A 14661-nucleotide genomic window follows, 5' to 3' on the forward strand; every position below is an offset into this window, starting at 1 on the left:
GCTGAGGCTCAATGCTTCTGTCTGTGTCTGCAACCCACAGTCCAATTCAGCAAAAGCAATTAATGCCAACCGCTGTTTGGATCGCGGCGCTTGTTGCAGTGCAGGGCACGCTTTTAATCTGAAAGGGATGGTTTGCGCAAATGTCGGATCTTCACCTTCTACGTTTTCAGAGGTTCCGATAACATTTTCCTGTTCTGCTCAACTGTTGTTGAGGTCCTATAGCAGCAGTGTCGGCTCGCACTGTTTTTTTAATTGCTCTTTTCTTTTTATTTTTAATGATTCATATCTTACTGGGTTATTTATGCATATCACATAAAACAAGTGAATCATTTTGGATAAAATAATAATGCACATTGTTAGCACTCCGGTAAAGGGAAAAAAAAAACAGCAACTAAAACAAAAACAAAAGAAAAAGTAGTAATAATGGATCCTAATGTGTTAGCATTTTTTTTTTTTTAAAACAAACAAACTACGCTACCACTACAGCATCCCAAGAAACGGCAACGTTTGTGTTGAGAATGACAAGTTCCACCAACGTGCAAAACAAAGTCGGCCAATGAATTTGTTACAAACTGCGACACACTGGGCCTTTCGGTGGTCGAAGTGATAGCGATCAATGGGAGAATTATCACACTCGAGTCATGCTGTCCATGTGTGCTATGTTCCCTTGTTTATTGGCGGCTAACAAGCCGGCTGCGCTCCAGAGCCTCACACGTCCTTTAAAAAAGAAGAGTCGGCGGAGCGGCGACGCGGCCATCAAAACGCTCTTTCTTCCTCGGCTCCTCTTCTCGGTGGCCTCCTCTCACCCCATCGTGCCCCTCCGCTGTGTATTAAAGAGGGAACTTGTGAATGGCGTGATTGTGTATTCAGCAAAGAGGACGGCAGCTGCCGAGCCTGGTGGGTGTTGGCAAGAGCTTATGTGTGCGCCCACAAGTCAGTGTGTGTGTGTGAGTGTGTGTGTGAGTGTGAGTGTGTGTGTGTTAATGGTAATCCCATGGATCCCCATGATTTGTCCTTTATCCTTCATGAGTAGGCGTGTCCTGTCCTGCTCCTGCAAAATAATTTGGCCCCTTTGGTCGATTGCATAATAACACACGAGGACTTTGTGTGATAATCTGACAAATTTCGTAATCTGTCAGAAGGATGTGGGCCGGACTTGGATTAAAAGATGGGTTGGACGTTCGGTGCACATCGTGGATGTGCAGTGCGAAATAAACTTGAGAGTCCTTTGGCTGCTCGTTTGGTTGGATTTGTGATTTTCTTCAGCTCTCAATTCTTCAGGCAACTAACCTGTGTTTTTTTTGTGTGTGTGTGTGTGTGTGTGTGTGTTTCTCTTCTTCTCCGGCGCCGCAGTGGGAATGTCTTGACTCTCGGGCCTCGCCATCCCTAGCAGAGGACGCGCCAGTGCCGGTGCTGCTGCTCATGGGAACTCCAGCTCCGCCATGAGTGCTCGCGATGGCGTTGTGGGCCTGGGCACCCTGGGCCGGCGGCAGCGCTACGAGAACTCCGAGTTCACCGTGCGCATCTACCCAGGCGCCCTGGCCGAGGGCACCATCTACTGTCCCATCAGCGCCCGAAAGACCACCACAGCCGCCGAGGCCATCGAGCGCGTCATCGAGCGCCTGCAGCTGGACCGCACCAAGTGCTACGTGCTGGCCGAGGTGAAGGAGTTTGGCGGCGAGGAATGGATCCTCAACCCGTCCGACTGCCCCGTGCAGCGCATGATGCTGTGGCCCCGCGTGGCCCTGGAGCTCCGCCCACTGTCCGGCGGCGACGACTACCGCTTCCTGCTCCGGCAGAAGAACCTGGACGGCTCCATCCACTACGGCGGCAGCCTCCAGATGTGGCTGCAGGTGACGGAGGAGCGGCGGCGCATGGTGGAGCGCGGCCTCCTGCCGCAGCCCAGCTCGCAGGGCGACCACGCCGACCTGTGCCACCTGCCCGAGCTCAATGAGCGCTCGCTGCTGGACAACCTGCGCTCGCGCTTCCTGCAGGAGAAGATCTACACCTACGTGGGGAGCATCCTCATCGTCATCAACCCCTTCAAGTTCCTGCCCATCTACAACCCCAAGTACGTCAAGATGTACGACAATCACACACTGGGCCACCTGGAGCCGCATATCTACGCCGTGGCCGACGTGGCCTACCACGCCATGCTGCAGCGGGAGACCAATCAGTGCATCGTCATATCTGGGGAGAGCGGCTCGGGCAAGACGCAGAGCACCAACTTCCTTATTCATCATCTGACGGCGCTCAGCCAGAAGGGATTTGCCAGCGGAGTCGAGCAGATAATCCTGGGGGCGGGGCCAGTGTTGGAGGTAAGCAAAGGATACTTGTGTTTTTCTCTTTTTCTTGCGTTACTCGGAGGGAATGTTTGAGGCGTAAAGTGGTTTTGATAAAGGTTAAGTTTGTAATATCTGGAGAGTTGTAGAAGAAACAGCGACACCAAGTGGCTACATTTTAGCGTCTTTCACTCTCTCTCGCCCTCCTGAGCTTGCCAGTGAGCTACAGTGGCCTGCGCACACAAGCCTGGATACCTCGGTCACCTTCAGCCGTTCACCCTGAATACCAAACGTGCTATTAGTCGGCCTAGATTGTCCACACCAGGCTTCCTTAGAAATATGGCGTTGCAAGAGAGCAGGATGTATATTCTTCTTTTTCGGTTCTTCCCAGCAACAAAATGAACTGTGTCTGTCTTATAAATGTATGCGCTGCTGTCCAAGTTGCACAGCTCTGTATAACACTCCTCCTCCGTTCCCTCTCTTGTGATTTTAGAAACTTTATTTGGAACAAATCAGCTACTGTGACATTGAAATTTGCAAGCCATCGATGGTTTACTGTGATTAGTCTTATCTTTACAATGATTAGTCTTATATTTTCCATGGTTAATCTAGCACTTATGGGGTCTTTTGCGAGTAAGCTTGAGGTACCTGATGAAGGTGAATTCTTGCAGTTCCTTCGGTAGGTGCAGAACGGTGCCTAACAAGGTCAAAGTCTGTATTTGCCATAGTATTGTCTTAGGCTGGCAGATGTTGCCAGATGCTGACTGACTTGTGGCTGAAAAAAAAGTTGTTCTGTTTTCAACACGAGTTACACAACAGCGTCGAGCTACAAGTGTGTCAGTGTTTGGCCTGCGGTCGTGTCCGTCCCCGTGCAGAGGTTTATTGCACTTTCAGTCCAGCTGTGCAGGGATTAACAGAAGGAAATCTTTATCCACACGGAGTCCGTGTGCTGACACTGTGTTGGGTCGTAGATTCTTGTTTACTAGCGCGGTAAGGCCGTGTGTCCCTGCGAGTTTGAAAGCTTGTCTCAAGGTCTCAAGGTAGACCTCGCGGAGGCTCCGTCCAACACTGAGGCAGAAACAGGTTTTCACATCACTCACGGGCATTCCACACATATACTTCTTCTTCTCCTGCTTCTCCTGGGACCTGTCGCTGTGATGCACCTTGTGTCGAGAGTCCTTGACAACTTGACAGGTGTGCATTGCTTTTCTCATTTCAACATCAGCCAATTCCTGAAGGTTGCGTAAGTTTTTTTTTTTTATTTTCTTGGGACAATGAAGCCACTCATGACGACAAACACTTGGCTTCTGATCATAACGAGCGTTGTTGTAATTTATCAAGAGGCTGAATGGCTAGCTGTCAGCTGACACCAATTTATTGGCTGAAGAACATGGCACTGCACACAGAAATTCTTCTGCTTTTTCTTTACCTGACTGTGTACACACACACACACACACACACACACACACACACACACACACGCACTCTTGTTTTATGACACATTGCTGTTCTACCAAAAAATATATATGTACGTGTATATGTATATATGTATGTGTGTATATGTATATATATATACCGTATATGTACACATTTATTTATATTTATATATATATATATATATATACATATATATATATATGTGTGTGTGTATATATATATATATATATATATATATGTGTGTGTATATATATATATATATATGTGTGTGTATATATATGTATATATGTGTATATATATGTATATATATATATATGTGTGTGTATATATATGTATATATGTGTGTATATATATGTATATATATATATATGTGTGTGTATATATATGTATATATGTGTATATATATATGTATATATATATATATACACACATGTATATATATATGTATATATATATATATATATGTATGTATATATATATATATATATATATACATATACATGTATATATATTCCTCTAGATACAATACAAAATCTTGCCTCTTTTGTTCAAAGTGAACATTTTGGAGGTCAAGTTCAAAGGTAAGCGGTGAGTCAACAATTTGTGCAACAAGTAGCTCTCAACGCGGTTTTTATTGTCCACGCTCGAGCAAACATGGCGCTCAGGAATGCCATTAAGTCGGCGCACCCCCGGGGGTTAATGTGTAAGCTCATTGGGCCGACCGTCAACGCAGCAACACGAGTGAGTAGCTCCGAGTGCCGAGGAGCAGCCTTTAATTGTTTGCACAGCGAGATTACGTATCTGCCCGCTAGTGATTGATGCCAAATCCTGGTGCTACTGCAGAGCGAGATAGTGGAGCGAGCGGGGCGCAGGGTTTGGAGGGGCGTGCCAACATTACCTCACGGGTGTATTTATCTCCGTTCCCTTCAAGTTTTTCGTTCAGCAGAGTCGACTAAAGTAGTGGACGTTAAAACGCTCTTTGCTGCCACTCTGAAATCACTCCTTGTTTTATTCATCTTCGGCTTTAATCAAGCGTAGTGGCGGCGAGTCATTTTTCATCCCAACGAGTTTGGCCCCTCATTCTGTGAGTCCAATGAAGGTTGTGTCTGTGAGAACGTGTCAGCATCGACTCCAGTTAATGTTCCAGCTATAAGGTTAACCGTGACTGGGCTGCCAATGACAAGAGCTGAGCCTCAGTCATCCCACAGCAGTGGTTCTGATTGGTTGGAAACGTCGATGTTTTGTTCCTCTTGTTGGAATGGACACTGTAAATGTTGAACAGGAAGGCCTATGGTGACGCACTGAAGGAACATCATATATCTATATCTAGTGACGTCATTCAGGAGTCCTAAGGTCGCAGCAGACTGTCCCATTTTTTTGGCCCGGCTATGATGAAAGAAGAACATTGTGGTGAAATCTTTGGTGGGTGGACAGCGGTAGTCTTACGTGGCACCGGGAGACAGAGTCAATTATGGCCGTCGTTGCTGCCTTTCGGCAGGAGACAGCCTAATTAAATTCTAAAGATGTCAGAAATTCTACAATGACACAATGATCACTACGATAGATAGATAGATAGATAGATACTTTAGTAGTCATCTCAAATTTGCAATTTTATATGTATACTACCTTGTCTGTGTCGATAAATATCAATAACAGTCACGCTATGCTAGTAGTATAAATGCTAAAGAAGATCCAAACTTTCCTTCTTTTTTGGGGGTTGGGATTTGTTTCTGCACACATGAACGCAAATATAAAAATGTTTGAAACCTAAATTCTCATATTGGTTTTTGCGGCGGAGATAAAACCACCTTAGAGATGGCTGCTTGAATTCCGTTTTAGATTTTTTTTTTTTTTTTTTTTTTTTAATTCTTGCTACGCCTACATGTTAAAAATAGCCATTTTTAGTTACCGAAATGACGGGACTGAGTTTCCATTCTAAGTAACAAAACAACATACCAGAATGTTCCTCAAGAATGTATCAAGAAAACAAAGGGTTTTATTTTTTTCCCTCTTTTTCCCTCTGTGTCCATCACTGGCTTAGTGTCAGAAACTTCCTCCACTGAGACACTAGAGAATCTTCCAGATGCGTTGAGCCTGAAGTTGAGATGTTACTACTGCGGAACAAAGATGTTTTTCTGCTATCTGTCTGAAGCTCACCCTCAGGGTCCCTCTTTCTTTCTTCTTCTGCATCTCAATTGCGGATATCATTTTCAAGAGGTTTCTGGTGCCTCTGGAGGCCAGCCAGCGGCTGCGGCTGCGTGTTAAGATCCTGACAAGACCTGTCGCGCAAGTGCTCAATTAATCAATGTCGGTTTGAGGAGGTGACGGGAGGGGAAATAAAATGTAATGAATGCAGGCTTGATATACGCCGTCTATGCTGTAAATGTTGAAGTTTAAATTCCTTTGGGTTTTACTGGGAGTCCACTGGCTCTACTTGGCCTGTCTCACGTACCTTTGGACTCCAGTCGACCCTCCCTTCCATTGAAGATGTGTGAAATATGACAAATACGTCGCCCGGTGTTGATTTAGCTCTTATCTGCCGCCTGTCACTGCTCACGATGTTTACCTTCGTGTGGCAGATACGACTCAGATGGACATTACACCCGGAATTCCTGCAGGCATATGCTCGCACTCTGGAATTTACTGTTAAAAATAGTTGTGTTGGTAGTTTTGCCTCCTCGGGCGGCTTGGTATGTTGAACGTTTGCGCCCCCCCCAAAGCCTGCAGCAACATTAGCAGGGAAAATACGGCCAGTTTCTGTTCTTTTTTTTCTCACCTGTTTTTATTTTTTTTTGTTTTATAGCTTGCAAACAGCTTGCGATATCCCAATAGGAGTGACACGGAGCTTGACATCAGACATTAGCTGAAAGACAATGGCAGGTTGGAAGGAAACCAGCCGCCGCAGAGCGGCTATTAACGTCCATTTGCAGTCTGTTTTCTCCGTCGGATCCACATTTGTTCAGCTCTGTCCATCGCTAATGATAGACTGCGGCAGAAAGACCGAGCCTCTGCCTGATGGCCGCTAGGTTCCCGCGCCGTTGGCTCCCCTCTTCTTCCCTTTGTGTCGTCTTTCATCCCCAGGAGAAGTGTTGTTTTGGAGGTCCTCGTTGGCTTCTTTGCGCTCGTCTTGTTAAACTTCCCAGCCTGGTTTTAAATTACTACCCGGCCTTTGGAATCCAGATGCCAGCCTGTCAAGACATCCGGTGTTCTGCTGTTACCTGACATTTAAGAATGACTGAAAGTAAATTACCGAGCGATTGAGCGGAGCCGTGAGTCAGGACTGTAATGCGCCTTTGGCCTAAAAATACATGTTGGAAGTGTGCGAGGGTTCACGGAACAGATATGCGCAAACTGTTATTCTTCCGTGTGACGCTGCCAAGTGCCGTGTGTCAAAAGAAGACGTGATGTTTAGTTCCGGGGAGGAGAAAAATGGGGTTTGGGCTCAAATAATCTCGAGGTAACTGTAGACGGCAGTCATCTGACATGTGACATTTAGAAGGAACAGGTTCTGTTACACTCTTGTTTTTTGACGCTAATGATTACTTCCTGGCTACAGGAAGTACGCACTCATTTGTCTCCACACTGAGAGCAAAAAAAAAACGGGGGCTTAATATGAGCTCAGCTGTCTTCTGTTGTCCCCCGGGTGGGGAAGGAGGCGTATGGGGTTACCTCGCTCACCGACGGAGCATCATCAAGATCGGCTTTCCCAGATTCGGGGCTCGGAGGAACAGAGTTCACGGCTCCAACGCGGCTAATGGGGCGTTTTTTCCACTGGGGCCTCGTCAAGGTGCTGCAGCTGCTCTGTAATCACTTCACAGAGACAAAGGAGCAGAGGATGTATGAAATCTCCTTTAGCTTTTCACACTTGCTTTAATGGAGCTCGGTTTTTCACGCTGGCCTCAGGCCAGAGGTGGTCTAGGTGTGTTTGCGATCAACACTTGTTGCCAGAGTTTGCAACGCAGCGCATCGCTCAAGGCTTCGTTTTTGAGCTTGTCGACAAGTCCGTTTTTTTGTATTTCTCTGACTTCATCAGCTGCTGGGAAGACTGCTCGAAAATACTGCCATTATTTTGGAGGGAGGTGCGTGTGGTCTCACAAATCACCATCGTGGGCTCAACTGGGAATTTTCTTCCCTTGATAAACCATTACTCATGCTTCCCAAAGAAGCAAAAAACAAAACAAAACGGAAGTTCATTCGATGAGTTTCGTTTTTATTGGCCAGTTCTGCAATTCTGTTTTGAGTCATAGGGCCCTACATCTGAGATAGGCAAGCTTTGCTAGCATGCAGCTAATATTATTGGCAGATACTTAGATGTGGGACTGCTCTTCACAAAAAGTAGTAAAAACAATGTTTTATGAGTTATCTTGTTTCTGAAGGGGTGACTTTTATGAACTGGAAAAGATTGGCTGAATTTATTTTCAGATGAGTGTTTGCAAGCCTCTGAATAAATAATAGATTGAACTTTTCGTATATTTTGTCAGTTAAAATCGCCTCGGTTTTCCAACGTTGAGAGGAAAGCGGCATAAACAAGCCGTGAGTTGATTTGGGTTCCCTGCTGAACGCTCGCACTTCCTGCGCCCGGGCGCTTTGTTGTGCTTCTCCTTCGTTCTCCCGGCCAACAGAAACACTCCCGGTGCTGTGAGTCAAGCCGGGTCAGCGGTTTTCCACCTTGATGCATTAAAACATCAACACGCACTTGTATGTTTAATACCATCTGCTCCCAGAGGCCTCCCGTGAAGATAAGCACGCACCCAAACTGGATTTACCGCTTCCAGAAAGTCTGAGTTTTCCCTCAGGCCTGGTGAGGAAGGGGAGCTGCTCTGCACAGTGTCACTCGGCTTTGGTGCAGAGTTGCAGCAGAGTGTTGCGGTCCTGGCAAGGTGAAGCCGGGGTGAGGAGGTGCAGTGCAGTGCAGTGCAGGCCGGCGACGGCGCTGGAGCAAAAGGCCGAGTGGAAGTTTGTTACTTTGTGCCGTTGAGACGCTGATATTACGGACTGATGGGACATTAGAAGACATTTGCCCTCCAGACCTGCTTTAAAATGCCCTTATTTGTCCCACATTGGGGAAATTTACTTACATACATAATTACAGCAACATGTAGTGCAATTGAAATATCTATGAATTAAAAAGAAATAAAGGAAAAAAAAGTATTTTTTTGAGTAAGAAAGGAAGGAAAAAATCATCTGTTTACATCTATGTGGACAGATTTCTTTTTTATATTTATATGAATTATTTACATTTACACAGTGTTTACCAGCTTTTGATTTCTCTTACTCAACCACCCTCATTTACAATCATTTTATGCAATTCCACTTAAAGGTTCTTTGCTGTTAATATCAAATGGACTAAATTATAACCTCACGCTGGAGTTTCGCTTTGAGTTTTCTTTCCATGATCGGCTGTTTCGCTTTTGTTTTTCGTGTTTGATTTTTTTTTTTTTTTTTTTACTACTGTTCATAAAACAATAAAGACGGGTAAATGTGCAGAGCGTTTCATTCTTATCTTGATGACCACGTCCTTCCTCGGCTCTCTTCAGCTCTCATAAACCGTCATTACTCAGCCACGCAAATAAAAAAAAAAAAAAAAAAAAAAGCGCCTCAGGAAACGTGAATCATTTTGTCCCCAAGCCGTCACCCGATGTGGCTTTCCGGGCCAACTTTGTTCAGACTTTGACCTTTTACAAGTCGCGCAGGCGTTGGAATTCCTGGAGAGTGTATTTCTGTTATGTGGGCTGGCTGGCTTGGTGTTTTGTGTTCAAAGTCGTGAATCGAGATGAAACCAGCTACTGTTTGAGGAATGTGCCGTGTTTAGCCTCCCGGGACTCCTGAGTTTGAGTTGGGTGCGAATCGTCGACCAATCAGAGAAGCCCTGGGCCTGCGTCAGTAACTTTGCACGACCGGCCCACCTGGGCACCACCTGAGACCCTGAGCTGTTGGCGGTCAGTGTTTTCTAGCAGGTGTTCAGGCTAATAGAGTGACCTTTCTTTTAGCATCTGCAGCCCAGGCTCTGAAACCCCCTCCCACCCCACACACACACACACACACACACACGCACACACACACACACACACACACACACACACACAGTTTGAGCAAACCGTCAGCAAAAGACGGAAGCGGCAGAGCGACAATGTGACTGTTTGTGTCCCCTCACTGGCTCTTTATTTGGGCCTGAGTGTAGCACAGTTTGCAGGTGCCTTGTCAGCAACACAGACACACACAGACACACACACACAGACACACACACACACACACACACACACACACACACACACACACACACACACACACACACACACACACACACATACACACCCCACAGTCAGCACTTGCTGTCTGACTCGACCAGCAGCCGAGAGCCCACTTGCGTCAGTGAATCAGTGACACAGACAGAAAATGGACAGGAAACACAGACTCGTCGCTGTTGTTCAGTGTTTCAGAGTTTTTTACAAAGTTCAAAGATTTGTCAGTGTTACAGCAGAAATACAAGGGTTCACCATGGAGGCAAACATCATGAATTAAAGTTGAAGGTCAAACTAGACTGACTCAGACTGTCGGTTCAACTCAGGATCCCAAGAACAATAAAATCTGTCTTTGACTTTGATTTTGAATTTTACTTCTATAAAACTTCTAATCCTAAACGTACGTAAATCCTAAAGTACCTCAACAGCTCCCTAAAAGTTTTTGTCAGCCCTCTGCTGAGCCAATCGCAAAGAGTCTAACTAACCGCACTCCTTGGGTGGATGATAGATGCAAGATTTGTCCAATCGCGCTTCTTTATTCCACCAGGACTCATGAAATGTGTTGGACAGATTTGGAGCATTGTTCAATGTTCCGACACCGCGGGTTAGATAAGAAGCTCCAGGGCTGACAAGGATAATTACCAATCAGCAGCGATGAATGATGAACGCCCCTCTTCCCCGCCGACACCCCACTGCAGCTGGCCAGATGTTGTTTTTACCCCCCCCCCCCCCTTGTTTCCTGACAGAGTGGGTGTCCGGGACGCGTGTGGATGTACAGTCGCGTCCCCTGAATCCCCTCCACCGCCCTCCACTCCCAGCCACAGCAGAGAGAAAACACATGTTCATAAGAAAGACCCTTTGATTCTGCCAAACATCCCGAGGATAGCGTCTGTTTTTTTTTTCTCTTGCGCTGAATCTCAGCCTTTCCTCTTTAATTACCGGAGACGATGACAATGACGATGACGCCAGGAACAGACCGAGAGGCCTCAACTGCACAGACGTGAAACCCGGAGGGCCGGTGGAGCTCCGTCATGGACGGACTCCGTTACGTAAGCGCCCAAAGTTCCTCGCTCCAGTGGCTTAAATCCTCGCAGGTGACCTCAGTGTGTGTTCTTTTTTTTTTTTCCTTTCGGCGGTCATCCTGCTCTCCCAACCTAATCCAGATGTGTCGACGGATTCGCCAAAGAGAATAATAGCGCTAAGCATCGGGAGAGGGGGCAGCGGAGGAGTGTGCTGGGAGTTTGTTTTGGATGTGTGGTGGAGGGTCATTCCCCTCCCCCACCACCACCACCCACCCACTCCTTCTGGAAAGATAAGACTTTGGCTTTGGAAATCCCTGATAAGGTATCAGCGGCCGGAAGCGACGAGTGGTTAGCGTCTTCCTCTTTCTCGCTCCCTCTGCACCTTCCCTTCCTCTATTGGCTCGGAGCTGCAATAGCGCCTCCGCCGGCCCGCAATGCACCCACCGGTGGGAGATAAGTGTGACTCCGCCTCGCCGTGCGCTCTGGAAATGGCTGCGGCGCTTGTGGAATTCCTCTCAATTGTGACATTTGATGGGTTCGGACACGTAGAAGCTGCACGTCTTGATCGACGGCGAGATCTGGCTGGAAGAGAGGGACGGAGTTTTATCACATTTTAAAGGGACAGTGCAACATTTTGGTCATATACTGTGATGAATGTGGTGAGTGACCACTTCAGAGCATTTTGTAGTTTGAAAAAAACGGCACTGATAATTAAAGGGAACGCACCCGCTGGTATGACTTGGAGATTTGCCACATTTTTAAACTTTCCATTTAAATACGTGCAATTGCATGTCTGACTTGAGTGCAATGCAACTGTGTGTGGCTTGGAGGAGAGGAACAGGAGGAGGAGGGAGGAGGAGGAGGAGGGTTATTATGCCTGCACGGGATTGGCTGGAGTCCTGATGTTTGTGTGTCCCGGCTCGGGCTAATTGGATTGACCTCCTTTCTGGCCTCCGACCACGTGGCTCAGCTTTAGCCTATTGATTGTGCTAAGTCACTGCCCTCACCTGCCTCAGCGGCCTCGGAGTGGCGCTGCCTGGTCCCGGGCGTGTGGCCTACATACGGGCGTGCCGCTGATCAGACCACCTGTTCCGACTTTGGCCCAGCACGGCAGGGGTGTGTGGACGGAGCTTTTGCTCCTGTGACCCGGGCGTTGGCTCGCGACCAGGAGGTCACGCATGCTGCGCGGCGTTCAGCGCACACACACTGTATTATCTGGGCTAAAGTGAGAGCAATGAGGTGACGTGACTCTCCAGTAGCTGTTCTGCGCCATTAGCCGCTAACAGTGTTTGTAAACACCCGCAGGTAATCAAACGTTTACATGGTCTCATCTTTATTTCCATCAGCGACACGCGGCTACAGCTCAAATTGAGTGTTAGGTTTATCTATTAAATTGGAATATATGGAAGAAAAAAAAATGCAGTTTTAAGACAGAAAATTATGCATCTTGTGTCTTTGCCAATATGTAACACTGCAAACAATTCTATTATCACGCTTATGTTAACACCGGCTAATATATTTATTTATTTTTTTAAGTTTATTTAGCCAGGACAGTGCATACTGAGTACATGAGTACTCACTGTAAATACGCTAGAGTTAACACTGCTGCTAAATGTCATCCGTAGCCCCCGAAACAATACAACAATTGACATAAAATCACAATAATGACATGACGCTGCGTGCACGGTGCAGGTTTTTTGGCATAATAGCATGTGACATGTCAGCAAAGCACAAGCCAAGCGACACTGACTGAAAGCTAGCGTTTAAAAGTGATGTCCAACTTTTCACTCCTTGTTGTTTGTAGGAACATTGTGTGATTGACCGTGCAGGAAGGACAACGCTCCTCCACGCTCCGTCTCCACGTATTTGCAACCTCAACAACTGTTTGCGTGTTCTTTTTTCATGTGTAGCGAGACTGTTTTTCTGCTCTGCTCTTTTTGCAGCGCCGCAAAATAACCTCCAATGAAGGGATTTTCCCAAACTTGTCACGCGGGGTTACGACATTTCATCAGTTCCGCCTCGTGGCGGCATCCAGATTAAACATCAGTCGTCTGCCGTCAACGCTAACAAACAGTTTTGCCATTATGTGTCCGATCAGCACAAATCCGATCTGCCGAGGCGCCGCCTTGTTTTCCCTCCTCACTGGTAGTTCTCACCAGCCGATGTGTTTTAATCCTCCCTGTGTTTTCCCTCTTGCTTCACCCCGCTGCTCTGATTCTCTGTGCAAACACCAACCTGAGAACGTGTGAGGGCGAGCGGCCGAGGCCCACACCGGCGGTGACCGATCTGGAACAACAATTAGCGGCCGCTCTGCACTGTTGCTGTAAGGAGACTAAAGGGGGGCTTATGAATTACATGGATGAAAAATTAGCTTCATGTTTCTGTCCTGCGGCGTCTGTTGCCTCTTTTTTTTTTTTTTTTTTTGCTTCTGACCTTTTCTGACTTTTCACCAGAGATGGTTTTCTTCCCTCACAAACAAACATCTCAGATTAGAGTATTACCCAGTTTAGTTCTGCTGCTACAACTCCGCACTTTATTTAATTTAAAGAAGCTTTTATTTCCATTAAGATTTCAACTTGACATACTTCTCATGTGTCTCTTGTTCCGCGGAGGAGTGGAGGGACCTGGGAAGGTGCGGCGCCTTGTCCCGGCAACTCGCTGCTGCTGCTGCTGCCACTGAGAAATTGCATATTGACGCAGGCTCCCGGCGTGAGTGGGACAAGTGTTTGCTCAGAGATAGGCCTGTTTTCCTAATGGCTGAGCACATTTACTCAGCACTTGTCAAACACGGCCCATGCAGGGAAGCCAATTGACTTGCGCCTCGCTCGCCCCTCCACGATGTCGCCGTCGGGTCAGCTGACCAGGCCAGTCCCCCGGGAGGGGGGCGGAGGGCCCTGGAGTCACGCAACAGTCAAAGTCCTCACATTCTGATTTAATGACAGAGAGAGAGAGAGAGAGAGAGAGAGAGAGAGAGAGACGCACTTGAGGCTCCTCCCATGTTTTCCTTGTTAAAAGAATCGTCTTAAACTTTTCACAGCCTTGAACAGGCCAAATGAGATGGAACTCATGACATTTCTGTCTCTGGGATTTCGTCACCACCACTTGCCGCTGCTGGTGCCTCCCCACCTTTTCAACCCTTGAGGATTAACGCCTCCTCTGCGCTGCGCCTGTATTACCGCTGGCTAACTGTTTACCTCCCATCTCATCAACCCTGAAGCCTGAGCGTCTGTCACTCCTCTCTTCGCTTCCCATCAGCACTTTGTGCTCCTTTATAAGCTGTGTGGAGGTGATTTCTTGCGCGCGTTGCATCAGGGTTTTTTTGGACCCCTTTTGAGAACTGAGCCCTGTTTCTGTCTGTTTTTTCTCGTTGAAAATGTTTTTAAACGCGCACACAAAAAAAGGGAGATTCTGAATGCTGATTGTCCTGATGAACTTGTTCGGGAGCGTTTGGAAAGTGGGCGGGGCTGTCAGGGAAGAAGTTGTAAGGAAGCTGGATGAACTTTCTGCCTGTCACACTCGAAAGGGGACAGTCAGATTGTTTAGATAGATAGATAGAGCGATAGACAGATAGATAGATAGATAGATAGATAGATAGATAGATAGATTTGTGTCTACCTGTGAGTAATTTCCTCCGCTTGTGTATACGGAGGCGCAAGTCTGGTTCCTGCTTTGCCTGCT

The 14661-nt window shown here is 46.9% G+C and overlaps 1 protein-coding gene across 12 annotated transcripts in view; it reads left to right on the forward strand.

Moving 5' to 3' along the window:
* The window catches only part of myo9aa (myosin IXAa), an 85077-nt gene that overhangs the window by 19226 nt on the left and 51190 nt on the right, over positions 1 to 14661 (forward strand). For all 12 annotated transcript variants that reach the window (XM_076018867.1, XM_076018887.1, XM_076018940.1 and 9 more), the window contains exon 2: positions 1354 to 2318. In XM_076018867.1, the coding sequence (XP_075874982.1) occupies positions 1443 to 2318 (876 nt within the window). In that variant the 5' untranslated portion in view covers positions 1354 to 1442. The remainder of the gene's footprint in view (positions 1 to 1353; positions 2319 to 14661) is intronic.

The sequence above is a fragment of the Nelusetta ayraudi genome, unplaced genomic scaffold, assembly GCF_046127955.1.
Source record: "Nelusetta ayraudi isolate G7.1 ecotype Tasmania unplaced genomic scaffold, CSIRO-AGI_Nayr_v1 ptg000002l, whole genome shotgun sequence".
Taxonomy (NCBI): domain Eukaryota; kingdom Metazoa; phylum Chordata; class Actinopteri; order Tetraodontiformes; family Monacanthidae; genus Nelusetta; species Nelusetta ayraudi.